At 33.9% G+C, this 14,061-nt stretch overlaps 2 protein-coding genes across 4 annotated transcripts; both read right to left on the reverse strand.

Moving 5' to 3' along the window:
* Positions 1–623: 623 nt before the first annotated feature.
* Positions 624–6,142, reverse strand: LOC107002221 (squamosa promoter-binding-like protein 9). Its single transcript, XM_015200155.2, has 3 exons — positions 5,223–6,142; positions 1,615–1,754; positions 624–1,503 (listed from the first exon to the last, which is right to left on the reverse strand). The coding sequence occupies exons 1-3, from the start codon at positions 5,585–5,587 to the stop codon at positions 890–892; spliced, it is 1,119 nt and encodes a 372-aa protein (XP_015055641.1). The 5' UTR covers positions 5,588–6,142; the 3' UTR covers positions 624–889.
* Positions 6,143–10,159: 4,017 nt separating this feature from the next.
* Positions 10,160–13,626, reverse strand: LOC107032060. Of its 3 annotated transcripts, none has more exons than XM_015233624.2 (2): positions 13,254–13,626; positions 10,160–10,821 (listed from the first exon to the last, which is right to left on the reverse strand). In XM_015233624.2, the coding sequence occupies exon 2, from the start codon at positions 10,785–10,787 to the stop codon at positions 10,380–10,382; it is 408 nt and encodes a 135-aa protein (XP_015089110.1). In that variant the 5' UTR covers positions 10,788–10,821; positions 13,254–13,626; the 3' UTR covers positions 10,160–10,379. The 3 variants fall into 3 exon arrangements, with proteins under 3 accessions (XP_015089110.1, XP_015089108.1, XP_015089111.1); XM_015233622.2 differs by having other exon boundaries at positions 10,160–10,832; XM_015233625.2 differs by having other exon boundaries at positions 10,160–10,837.
* Positions 13,627–14,061: the final 435 nt, after the last annotated feature.

Consider the following 14,061-nt stretch of genomic DNA (forward strand, 5'->3'; position numbering starts at 1 on the left):
TAACCCATTTTGGAATAGTAGAAATAGCGTCCACTTACCATTGTCGCTTTTTCGTCTTGTTCAGAGTCATGAAGTTTTATCTTATGATAAATTTGAAAATTTGAAGTTGTGTTTAAATATACCATTTATTTGAAATTAAATTGAAGTTATGATCAAATTTCATGGTCAAAATGCTGGCTTATTTGTAAAATGAAAGTGGCTTATTTGTAGATTTTACCTATCGAATTATTTGCACTATATTCCCTTTTTAGGCCACTTTTTAAATTATGTGTCAATAAATTTCTTCCCACCTTGACATTTTTTTCACGTAAAAGAAGGATTATATTCTAATTGGCTTATTTTCAAGAAGTAAACTATAATAGCTACCCTTCCCCTGAAATGTGATTGGATGGACGGAATTCCTCGTTTAATCAAAAGTAAAATGTGATGAGATGGACAAAATTCCTCTCCTTTAATCAAAAGTGTCGGGTTTGAAGTCTTAGGAAATGGAGAGTGTTTCCCCCTATAGTGGGTCTTATACAGTACAAATTCGGATTAGTCAAGCCGGTGTGCTACACATACGGGATGACTTACTGACCAGCTATAAGTGCAGAAATGAAAAATCAGCAAGAGACATGACAATATTGCATCATAATGAAGCATATTTATTGATAAATGTTCAAACTTCATCTAACCCCTTGAATATCATTTAGCAAGAGGAAAAAATCGAAGCAAGTCATTGAAAAGTTCAAGAAGAAAACGATAGTCATCTGGGGTCTAGCCCAACAGAAATGCACACAAGTTGGCATAATAGTAAAGGTCATTTGTCAATAGACAGCCTTTAAGATATCAAACTAGATAATGAACAAAATAGTCTTACGATTGTGATCATAAACGAAGGGGAGGACAATCAAAGAGTCCAGTGCACATTCTGAACAGAAGGATGATAACCCTTAGACTGGTCCAGTTCCATGTATTGTCTTCCATCACCATGCTGAGCCATCCCAAGCTCGCCACAGTATGGATTATCAGAAGCTTGCAACATTTGACCCAAACCGAGATCAGGAGGCATCTCATGTGAACTGCTGCTAGCTTCATTTCCTTTAAAACTCAATGAACGGCTTGAGAAGTGATTGGTAGGTGCACCATGAGAACCTGAAGGTTGAATGGTGTGTACCCCATCAATGTGAACTTGGCTGTTGACCCCAAGACTTGGGGGTCGATTCCTTGATCCCCAGGACCGATTTGACAGAAGAGAGAGAGCACCACTTGAATCTGAGACTCCAGGAAAATAGTCTCCTGAAGGAACACCATGATAACTGGTCCTGGTAGCTGAACCTTGCAAAACAAGCTCACTAGCAGCATTTTCAGAGTTATTCAGCCAAGGACGTTGAAGGAACTTCCCTGATGATTGATGATCCCATCCTTGTTCAGATGCTCGAGTATTTGGCCATGAACTCTCATTGACATTTTGGTGTGAGCTGAAGTCTACCAGAAAGCTTCCGGATCTACTGCTATTATTTTCTACAAGTTCAAACCAGAATAATGAAAGTCAGCCTTAAGTTCTTTCTTTCTAAGAAAAGAGCTTCAAGTATTAACGCGAACAAAAAGAAAGGGAGAGGAACGCTATCATACCAAATATTGATGAAGAAAGATTCCCATAGTGTGTAGAGAAAAGAGATCCAGATGGAGGCTTCCTACGACGCTCATTATGGCATGCCAGTCTCCTGCGGCAACTCCTTTTCCCCTGGTCGAATTCAGTTAATTGGTGGAACCTGGAACCAAGTACCGAGCAGCTATTATCATGATTCATGAACAAAGGAAGCTATCGAAAAGCCACAAGTTATCTGAGAAGATGAGCTTGCTGACCTCAGATAAGACTTTTTCTTGATTTCAAATCTCTCATGACAAGTATTATAATCTCATTCTACAAAGTAGAAAAGCTTACTGAAACAAACACCCCCTTCATGGTACTACCTACCCCGCCCCCGGTGTTTACATCAAACCAAGCAATTCAACCTTAATAGTTATAAATTAAACTGAGAATACATGTCGCTTTAACCATGGTTAAGTAAATGTCTGTATGAAAGACACATGTCTTGCATTCAATCGTTTGGTGTAAATATCTGGCACAACTAAATTCACCCCCCGAAACCCATTCAGATAGGTATCATCTAAAATCACGATGTCCTAAAATTGTGGAACATGGCTCTTGATAAATACAAGTTTTTCTGCTGTCACAGTAGAAAGTTTACTTCAAAGTCGGCTTTTTCACATAGGCATGACGACAGATCTTGAGGTTTCCACAACATAAGCTCTATGGCTCCCATAAAATAGTCTCAGAATATACGAAGATACATTTGTTTCTAATCCTCTCTGTCAATCTTTAGTAATAACAATATCAGATTAACAAGTAATGCTTGCTAGAGCAAGTACATTTGTATTAAGTTTAAACAAACACACATGAATTGTTTATTCAGGTAAGAACAAGCATATAACATACATGGCGTCTTCGAGTATTGAAGGAAAACAAAAACGTATGCACACATATATGTATGAGACTGACAGAAAGACACAAGTATTGAGTTATTATCGGAGTAACACTAGTGACTGTGAGATATTAGATTCCTTATGTGCTATCAAGAGCAAAATACTGACTGTATATGGGTTAATGGGATTTATGAACTGTTAAACGTTTTACATCAAAAAGGTGCATAGCTCAGAAACTTCATGACTAATATCACTTCTTACTAAATTTTCACCTAATAAGCATTGTGAGATATGCCTAATGCCTATAGTATGGACAAAAATTTTGGTTTGAGACCATTGCCAATGGAAAATTAGTGCCTTGACAGTTAATCAACACCATAGTTATATCTGACCATCATATATGCAAATTTCAGCTAACCATATAATTCTCTCACCACCAATGCACCACAGATGGACTTTAGTACTTCTGTTAAGGCAAAGAGGTAAAGTTGTATCGATAGACATAGAAACATACTAATTTTTTTGACAGATAACATGTAACATATTAATTTGGTGTCATTCTTGGTGGTTCTAATCTTTTTGTTGCTCAATGCATTTTATTCTAGCGTTTAGCTCAATACTTCGTTTATGAAATCTTTAGCATGTAAATGAAGTTAACAAAATCAAAACCACGGATGTAACAATTTCTATTCCCTTAGTATAGTGGATATAATGTGCTTAACAACCATAAATACCAGAATAAGGATTTCAAGTCACCAAGGAGAAAAACATAACTCTAGAATAGTACTCAATATTCTTATCTAAAAAGCTAGTGAGGCATGACATAACAGAAACTAATATAGCAGTGGTTCTGCTTCCTACAATATGCTGCCCTTTATTTTCTAGCAAAAAACAACTCAATAGGATAAATACCGATCTTGTGAAAACAATTATCAACTTTTCGGCATAGATAGTAGTAAGACCCTGAAATGCCCAAGCACGTCTTGTATGACTTGAAACGTTTTATAAACTTGAGATGATAAAGGGCCGAGTCAAAACACTATAGTGATGGTGGTTGAAGAAGTCCATGGGGAATACGAAAGATTAATACCTAAAAAGAAGGATAAAAGATTCAAACGAATGAACCATGCCTTCAGGAGGTATCCATTCTATAATGATCCTTGAATCACAGTTTTCCTTCTTTGATGTATAATTTTGCCAACAATGAAGTTGAAGCCAAGAAGATAAGCAAAGTCCATAAAAATCAGAAATTGAGGAAACAGTATGCCTTTAGATTCAGTGAAGGGAAAACCTTAAAGAGGATGAGGACCTTTTCAGTTACTTGCCTCCACTAGAAAGGAAGGAAGTTTCAGTCCTCATGCCAGATAAAAGCATCGCCATCTTTCCCGAAAACTAAAAGCAGGAAAAATAGGAGGACAGATAAAGGTCGGTAGGAAAGAAAGATAATACTTTCCTTCGCAGATTGTCTGCCATTTCAGTTTACCTAAAATGTCTATAGAAGAGGGACATCACCCTTCTTTTCCAACTCAAACAGAATGCTCACATGCATACTCCCTCTGTTTCAATTTTTGTTTAACTTACTTTCCTTTTTAGACCGTTTGAAAGGAATATCTCTTTCCTAATTTGGCAACTACTTCCTTCATGACATGTTTAATACCACAAAATTAAAACTTCGCTACATTCTACATAACTTTAGTTTAAGACCACAAAATTCCCAAGTCTTCTTTACTTTCTTAAAATTATACAAACAAATTGTAACAGAGAGAGTAAAACCTTTAGAAGTTGACAAATGAAATTAATTTGTTGATATGCACCAAATGACAAGGAGATACATGATTCCTTAAGTTCTCAGACTGTCTCCTCTTATTTGTTTCCTCTTCCTTTCCCTTGAATATAAGAAAACAAACACATATTGCTTCTCCAAAGTCATCTAGATGAAGCAGAAAAGCGCCAAGAAAGCCTAAATGATACTCGGACAATACTATAAGCAAGGAACTGTTAACACAACATTCACAAAATCCATTGTCCTATTTAAGCACAGTATCTCAAATTAATAACTTCCAAAATGTTGTTGGATTTAAGGGATAAGGAAAGACACCAGAACCAGCCAAAAACCACCTCTACTTTAACTAGAGAAGCCAACCAGTTATAACTACTAAATCAGAACAATCATTTCACAAACCCACAACCTTCATCTCTCTCCACCAAGCCAGTTTATAAACAACTACAAGTACAAGAACCACTATTTTATTAGTCAAAACATTAAAAAACAAAATTGCCATCCCTTTATACTACAAAGAGTGAAGGTAAAAAAAAATAGAGTATCTCGGTTATTCGAGTTTCATATCATAACTGGAAAATGTGGATATTACTCCGCGAACTATTACCAATTACTTTGTAAAACCACACCCCAACTATCCATTGTTCCCTTTTCTTTACCTAAACAATGGTGATATTTCTGGTAGAAAAAGGGAAAAACTCATAGTTAAGGTGTGTTTTGATAGATAATTGGTGATAGTTTAGATAGAGAACTGGCAAACTTACTGATTCGGGTTTGAAACTCGATAAACTAGAATACTTTAGGTGTGTTTTATAGCATGAACTTACTTTGTAAAGTGAGTTAATTATCCCCACCTGCTGTGCATATGTTGTATCTGCTATTGACACAGCTATATAATATATATAACTAGTTCATAAATACTTCTCTAAAAACAGTTGTTAGTATTATAGCAAATATGGAAAATTAAGCTGACCTGCTACACTGTTGGCAAAACCTCTGTTCAAGACCAGCAACAACAACAGTAGGAGACTTAGAGTGCATACCACAAACTTTATGCCTAGAATAGTAAGCCTTAGCATCACTCAGATCTGCCTGACAACCTTCAACTTGGCACCTAGGTGGATGACCACCCTGCACCAACCCACCCCTTCCCCTCTTAGTCGTTGCCGGAGCCGGTGGCAGGTTCCCATCTCCGTTCACCGGCGACGACCCACTTCCATTCTTGACCTGAACTCCAACACCCACATTTCCAAAGTAGATTTTCTTGCCAAACTTCAAGCCATTCAAAGAATCAGATGAGCTTGAATTACCCGAAGAAGACACTGAACCCAGTTCCATTATAGGTTCAAAATCATAATAGGAACTGTACCCATATGAAGGAAAAACAAGATACTAGTGAAAAAGATCAGTTTTTTTTTCTTTATTAGTATATTTTGGGGTTATCTCGATATGGGTATTGTTAAATTTTGTGCATTTTTGAGTATATAGAGGTAGTAAAGAAAGTAGGAGAAAGAAAGGGTAGTAGTGAGATTTTCATTTTTTGCTTTGTTTGTTTGGGGCATTGTGAAAAGTAGACACCTGACAATGGGCCATGATGCCAGCTTGGGAGGTTGTGCAGGTACCCCATTTGCTCTGAAGAGACTGTCAAATAATGGAGGTGAGAGCAGAGCAAAGAAAAGAAAGAGAGAAGAGAGAGCTTTTTGAAGAGTTCACAGCAGCTTTACAACTCTTGATGCTTTTTGGGCTCACTAACTCCCAACTGCCATGTTATAAAAACACACAATTTTCTAATCTTTGCTTCTTCTTCCTTAACTCGATTTTCATTTTGTGTTCGATATCTGATTGAATAGTCGATATTCGTTTTAAACTTATTTAAATTTAAAAATCTTTTGGCTAAGAATACAGGATCTTGTATGTCTAATAACCCTTTAATGGCCACACTTTTTAGTATTTTTCATGGCTAAAAATAATGAAGACAAAAAATGTGTAACTAAGTACAATACTCTTGTTCAGTTTAAAAATGATGAGGGTTACAATTATATTTATTTTACTATTTCATGAACGTTGTTTTAAGGAGTCTAGAGTTTAATCTTGAATTTGATAGACTTTCAATTTAAATCAAGAATTTTGATCTTGTGCATTGTCTCTCTCCACAGCTTCTTTGGCTTTTCTTTCTACTTAGTTCATGTTGTTATGATATCTTTTTTTCGTTCCTATAGAAGCTCATCATTTATGGCGATAAAATAAAAACCTTCATGATAAAATTAAAAATATTTATCATGATTTAATAATCATCACTTTCTTTTCCGATAGATGTCATAGAAAATTAAGTTGAAATACCATGTAACTTGACTTTGAGTCATATTTGTAATGGCTACTTTATTATACTAGATGTCACATTTTTTATATTAACACTTGCATGACCTTTAAGATTAATAGACATTTGTACAATGAATTTTAGAGCTTCTAAACTTTTTTGAGTAGAAATTTGAATTAGTTTTTCACAACATATTGTACATATGAAATAAAATTGGGGCCCTTTTGCTTATCTTTCATTTATTATTATTACATATATATTTCCATCTATCACCTTGCTATGACTTGATGTAAATGCTATTGATGGAATCTGTTTCAATACTTTTGCCCAAACACTTCTCTCTCCAAAAAGATACTTTGCATTTTTAATCCCCAATTTTCCTTGTAATCCCAATTTTCCCCTTAAGTTTTGAGAGAGGAAAATGAATACCTTTTAACTTTTTTTTAGTCCAATAATCATGTAGATTAACTCCTTTTTTTTCATTTTAAACTTTTAATAGGAGATATTTTTTTTTAATCCTTTTTTGTAATTTTTAAGAAGAAGCTGATTGTTTATAAAAATATTTTTCATCTTGAAATAAATAGTTATGATATCATATTATTTCATTTTCTGATACAGATAATTTTTTCCAATACTAATTATTATTCTTGATATAACGCATCCTATGATTAGTAATCATATACGAAAAAAGTTAGTATCAAATTATCATCTCAAAACTATTTATGATTGTCCAGCGTACCATACGGCCCCTTCCAATGACACAATTGCCGGTAAGTAAAAAAAGTTGGAAAATGGAGAAAAGCTATAAAATTATTTGCTACTGTTTTTGTATCTCTTTTTAATAGACAAATTACCCTCAAATAGAGGGCAATAATGCAAATAAGTTGAACATAAAAGTGGCATTTGCTTTGGGCAAAACTAAAGGATATTTATGCCATTCACTATTCAAGATTGAACCATTTGAATTGTATATTTCTATTTTTCTCATAATTTAAAAATTAATGAAAAAAATTGAGTCAAGTCGAGCCCTATCCGAAACAAAATCTTTCCTTTCCTTCAACCAATGGTTAGATAGACAATTAAAATAGAACGAAAGGAATAGTAAATTTTGAAGATCTAACTCCGAAATTAACTTTGTAATAGAATCATAGTTTTTTATTTTTTATTTTTGAAAAGAAAAGACAGGGAATAAGTCTTTTAGGGGACACCAAATCACAAGGCAGAAGCAAAAAAATAAAATAAAATTTTGAGTAGTTGAAAAGGCATGTGTTTATATAGTAAAAACATACATTTTGACTGTAGACTCATTTCATAGTTTCAAGTGCTTTTATGGGAAATTGATGCTGTAAAACTGTGTGTACGTGTGTGTCTGGGTATCTGTGTGCATGCCTCCAAAGCACACACCAATTTTGTCTCATTTTTTTATAATTGTACTATTTTGAGTCAGTTTACGTGCATCTCGATTAAGTTCGTAGAATATCTTTCGCATAAAGGATAGAAGAAGTAACACCTTTTTATTGAGAAGTTCCATTCACATAACTCGAACTTATATTCTTTAATTAATGAAATAGTGTTATTCTCATAGTTTCTTGTTCTTTATTTTTTGTTACTATATGTTTGCTATTTCTTATATGTCAGTTATTGTATTATTTAACTATTGTTACTATGTTATGCTTTCCTTAGTACCATTCACTATGGATTCTTCAGTTTTTTGTGTTCAAAACTGTTTTGAATTGTTTTTCGTTTTCAAACTGTCTCACTACCTCCACTAGATAGGGGACTCCTCTTCCATAATCCCTCGAGTTTCGAAGATAGAAACAACAGATTTCTGGATTATCAAATTAACAAGACGACTAGTCAAGTTCAGAAATCTTACAGGAAGGGCAAACTGAATCAAGTAGTTACAATACTCAACTTAGTCTATGATCTTTTCCTGAAGAAAGGTAACTTAGCCCAAGTTCTTGATCATGCAACTCCTATACAAGAACATAAAAAATGTTGCACAAACCCGAACAACAACAACATACCCAATGTAATTCCACGAGTATGGTCTGAGAAGGGTAGATTGTACACAACCCCTATCTTGTAGAAGTAGAGAGGTTGTTTCGCATAGAGCCTTGGCTCAAGGAAACCCCATATTCTAACAATTTTAGTTCCCATCTCTTTAGGATGTAGAACGAGGAGAACAGCTTTATAAGAACATTATCGTAATCATGTCACAAATCCTTTCCACTAACAAAACTAGAATACTGAAAAAATACAAACAGTCCTGGTCAGATTATCCCAAGAATTTTTGCTCAAGTAGCATATCGCGAATTACTTACAAAAACATCTGATTGCTGCAATAAATCACAAGAAGTCCTCTAAATAGGACATCCTCATAGAATAAGCAGACACTAAAAAACTCAGTTCATGAACCATTTCTACAAAATCACCAGAAGAAATCTATTGTGTCATATTAGTTTTCATGTAAAGTACCAACCAATTCAAGCTGTCTCTGCTCCGTGCATTAAAATTACTCGAAAAGCATTATCTAGAGGTTTCACCCTCAAATAAGTTACTTCCACTAATACAACATCACAAAGATAAATGAATAGATGAGAGCATCGTCTTTAGTTTTCCAGCAAAGGAGCAACCTTTTCACATCATCTCGGGTACAAGGGTCAGAAAAGGAAGAGACAAATACAAAGTGGACAAACTTCAGCTCAAGAAGCATTCTCATGAGGTTTCACCCTCAAATAACTTTCTTCCACTTACATAAATCACAAAATAATAAGACAATAACATCTTGGTTTTCAAGTGAAGTAGTAACCATTTCACATCGTCTCTGATGCAAGGGTTGGGAAAGGAAGAGACAAGTACGAAGTAGATAAAAAGTTTTGGAGCTAATATGAGCTTTGTTTAGACTTGAGTTGGACCAAATTCATATTTTAGCAGAGCCATTTCCATCAACAGTCGAAAGACTAGCTAGGGGATCGACAGAGCATCAGTTGTCCCAAGAGTATTTGTTCCTCGAAACAGATTTTGAGGTTTACATATTTCAAGAAAAACTATGACCCAAGGCTTTGACACAAGGTACCAATGAAAATTTAGATATCACGAGTTGTATCTTATAAACAGAAGCTTGTTTACACCAGTGGAGGAACTATACTTAGACATTACGTATATTAAAGCAATAGAAAGTGCATCAAGATTGGATGAAGCGAAGCCATAGTATCAAGAGAAATAGCTTCCAGTTTTCATGTACGATAAAGTCAATGGATTAAATATCAGTGAGAAAAGCAAAAGGTTTATGATACAAACTCAAGTTCCAATAAGCCCGTCCTCTTTGATTCTGCATATCAAAAAGTGGCCTTCTTCCAGCTTCACTCACCAGCTCAGTCATTGCTGCAGGAATTCTTTCTGGTCATTTGAAGTTCAGCTTCACTCACCAGCTCAGCCATTGTTGCAGGAAATCTTTCTGGTCATTTGATGTTATACACCAAGAGGCCTAGTCATGGTTGTTTAGTATATGCATACAAATGATAGATAACGAACTTCTAAGTCAAACAAGTGAACCATACATTTCAAAATGGAAGTAGAAAAAGTCACCATAGAGGAGAAATATCATTCTGGATATTGATGAGACATGCAAAATGAGAGAACTGTCAAAGGGATTCAGCAGCAGTACATTCAGTAGAACTAAAACTTGCTGCAGAAATCATCACAAAATTCAAGTTGAAATTTCCAAAAAGAAGTAATTATAACAGGACTAAAATAGATAAGCACATGTAAGTAATCATAAAGTCAGTTCTCAATCACAACGAGGACCCTTCATCTGCACTCAACACCAACTTCGGCAGCCCGTCTAGGCTTGTTTTTCCTTCTGCTACCATTCGGTCTGAATCCAACTGACTTTATTAAGTCATTTGAGATAGTTTTAGTTCCAACTCCATTTTCCTCTTTCACAGAATCCTTATTTTCCATGACTTGGGAAGGTCTCTTCCTCTTCTTTCCATCTTCAGCTACTTGGTTCTTGATATCTTTATTCAAGACGGAACCTTTTGTATTCTCGCTGTCATCTTCATCATCCAGTACCTTCTCAATTCCTTCTTCCTCCTCTATTTCATCCTTTGGTTTCTGTGGTCTTCCCCTTCTCCGCGCTGGCATCTTCTCTTCTTCACCAGTCACAAGATCCTCACGAATAGATTGCTTCTTTGCCTTTCCTCTTCCTCTACCCATTTTTCAAATAAGAGAACTTTACTGGTAAAGATTCCTGCAACAAATCTGAGCTTCAGAGGCATTAAACTCAAACACACCAACAGAAAATTAAAGGTTTGCTGAATATAATGAAAGAAACACCAAAAAGAACCAACACAATTTTACATATGGGAAGGATCCCAGATGAAATCAATCACCGATGAGAACAATAAAAACAACAATAACTTTATTGTCTACCGTATCCTATACTCAATATTAAACTGAAAATGAAGTGGAATAAAAACAAACATGAGACAATATTTGTCCAAAACAAACAAACAAAATTATGTGTCTTCACACTCAGTACTTCAGCTAATTCAGCTCATCAAAACTATGATCCCAGATGAATTGATTCACCAATAAGAACAATAACGATAACAACTTTATCTTCTACAACATCCTATCCTCAACTAAACCAAATACAAACAAATGTGAGAGATGATATTTGTCCCAAACGAACAAAACTACGTATTCACACTCAACCTCAAGTAAAAACTGAACAAAAAATACCAAGAACGATTTCAAACAAGAATCCTTCACAAATTATTCAAATACAACAAATAAAAACAAACAAAAGCCACTATTGAAAGAAAAGAAACTGGTCTGTAATCCAGAAAAAATTACAATAAACAAAAAAGAAAATAAAATCATTACAGAAAAATTTGCCATATCAGACAGAGTAAACCACCAAAACAATACATGCTTGAAGCTATTAAAAATATAAGAAAAGTAACTGAATAACCCCGTGATAGCTTCACACACATCAACAAACAGATAGATATCTCCCCAAAGATATATTTACTAAACAAAAGAAAAGACACTAAAATCATAAAAAGATTGAATCTTTCATTAACCCACAACAAGAAACTATAAAGCTATTTGTTCTGATGCTTTGGGAATAGAAACATTTCAGACAAACACACACTTCCACCATATCAGACATCCAGTAAACAACCAAAACAAAACATGCTTGAAGCTATCAACAACACAAGAAGAGCAAGTGAGTAACCCCATGATAGCTTCACACACATCAACAAACAGATAGATGTCTCCCCACAAACATATTTATTGAACAAAAAAAAAGACAGTAAATCATAAAAAGATTGAATCTTGAATCTTTTATAAACCCACAAACAAGAAACTATAAAGCTATTTTTTCTGATGCTTTGGGAATAGAAACATTACAGAAAAACACAAACTTACAAACTTTAACATACCAGACATTCAGTAAACAACCACAACAAAACATGTTTGAAGCTATTAACAACACAAGAAGAGCAAGTGAGTAACCCCATTATAGCTTCACACACATCAACAAACAGATAGATGTCTCCCCACAAACATATTTATTGAACAAAAAAAAAAAGACAGTAAATCATAAAAAGATTGAATCTTTTGATTAACCCACAAACAAGAAACTATAAAGCTATTTGTTCTAATGCTTTGGGAATAGAAACATTACAGAAAAACACAAACTTACAAACTTTACATACCAGACATTCAGTAAACAACCACAACAAAACATGTTTGAAGCTATTAACAACACAAGAAGAGCAAGTGATAACCCCATGATAGCTTCACAAACATTAACAAACAGGTAGATATCTCCCCACGAATACATTTATTGACCAAAAAAACACTAAATCATAAAAAGATTGAATCTTTTGGATCAACTCACAAACAAGAAACTATAAAGCTATTTGTTCTGATGCTTTGGGAATAGAAACATTACAGAAAACACAAACTTTTCACCACATCAGACCTTCAGTAAACAACAAAATAAAACATGCTTGAAGCTATTAACAATACAAGAAGAGTACAAGTAAGTAAACCCATGATAGTTTCACACACATCATCAAACGGATATATTTTATTGAACGCAAAAAAGACAGCAAATCATTAAACCCACAAACAAGAAACTATAAAGCTGTCTTGTTCTCATGCTTTGGGAATAAAACATTATAGAAAAACACCAACTTTCAACATATGAGACATTCAGTAAACAACCCCATCATAGCTTTTTCACACATCAACAAACAGATAAGAATCTCCTCACCAATATATATATTGAACAAAAAATAAGACACTAAATCATAAAAAGATTGAATCTTTCGATTAACCCATAAACAAGAAACTATAAAGCTATTTGTTTGATGCTTTGGGAATAAAACATTATAGAAAAACAAAAACTTTCACCATATCAGACATTCAGTAAACAACCAAAACAAAACATGCTTGAAGCTAATAACAATACAAGAAGAGCAAGAGAGTAACCCCATCATAGCTTCACACACATCAACAAACATATAGATATCTCCTCACCAATTTATATATATATTGAACAATAAATTAAGACACTAAATCATAAAAAGATTGAATCTTTCGATTAACCCACAAACAAGAAACTATAAAGCTATTTATTCTGATGCCTTGGGAATTGAAACATACCAAACTGAAAATGATTTTTCAAGAAACAGCCACCATTTCCATCCTTAACCAAAACACATCATTTTAAAATCCTATCAACCCAATACAACAGAACCCCAATACCCAAAAAAGTCCTTTTGTATCAAAGGATATAAAAGTTCTTGAAACTGAAGAACCTAAAGAAAAAAAAAATTGATCTGAGAGAAAATATTGGAAACTCAGATCAGAAAATAATAGAAAGTAGTGAAAAGTTTAACATGTGAGTAGAGTTACGAGGAGAAGAATCTCTGCCATTAGAGGTTCAGAGCAGTGTGAAAAATAAGCTGAGGCAGAAGAGGCAAAGCCAAAGAAGACTACACAAGTTAAGAGAGAAAAATGGGACAGTAGTAGTAATAGTAGAAAATATTGAAAAAATATTTTTGTATTATCAAGATGGGCTTTTTGGGGAATTAGGGTAAAGTATAAAATAAGGAACTTGATGGTAAAAAAAAAAAAGAATGAGGGTAATATTTATCCAATCAAATATTTACTCAAATCAATAATTTTATAATATGTACAAATTTATTTATATATTACGCCAAGATATATCATATGCTTAACCATATATGCATTTTTCACTTAGCTACGGTTAATTTGCGAATAAGTATTTACCTCTATGGTATTGATATGTGCTTTTAAACATATAAAACCATCGATAACTTATAATTAATATTTTATATGTATATCACAATAAAGTTTAATGTTGATACGAAAAATTACATAAATAATAACAATAATAATATATTCAGTATAATTTTATTAGTAAAGTTTAAAAAGACTAAAGTGAGTT

The sequence above is a fragment of the Solanum pennellii genome, chromosome 10 (genome assembly GCF_001406875.1).
Source record: "Solanum pennellii chromosome 10, SPENNV200".
Classification (NCBI taxonomy): Eukaryota; Viridiplantae; Streptophyta; class Magnoliopsida; order Solanales; family Solanaceae; genus Solanum; species Solanum pennellii.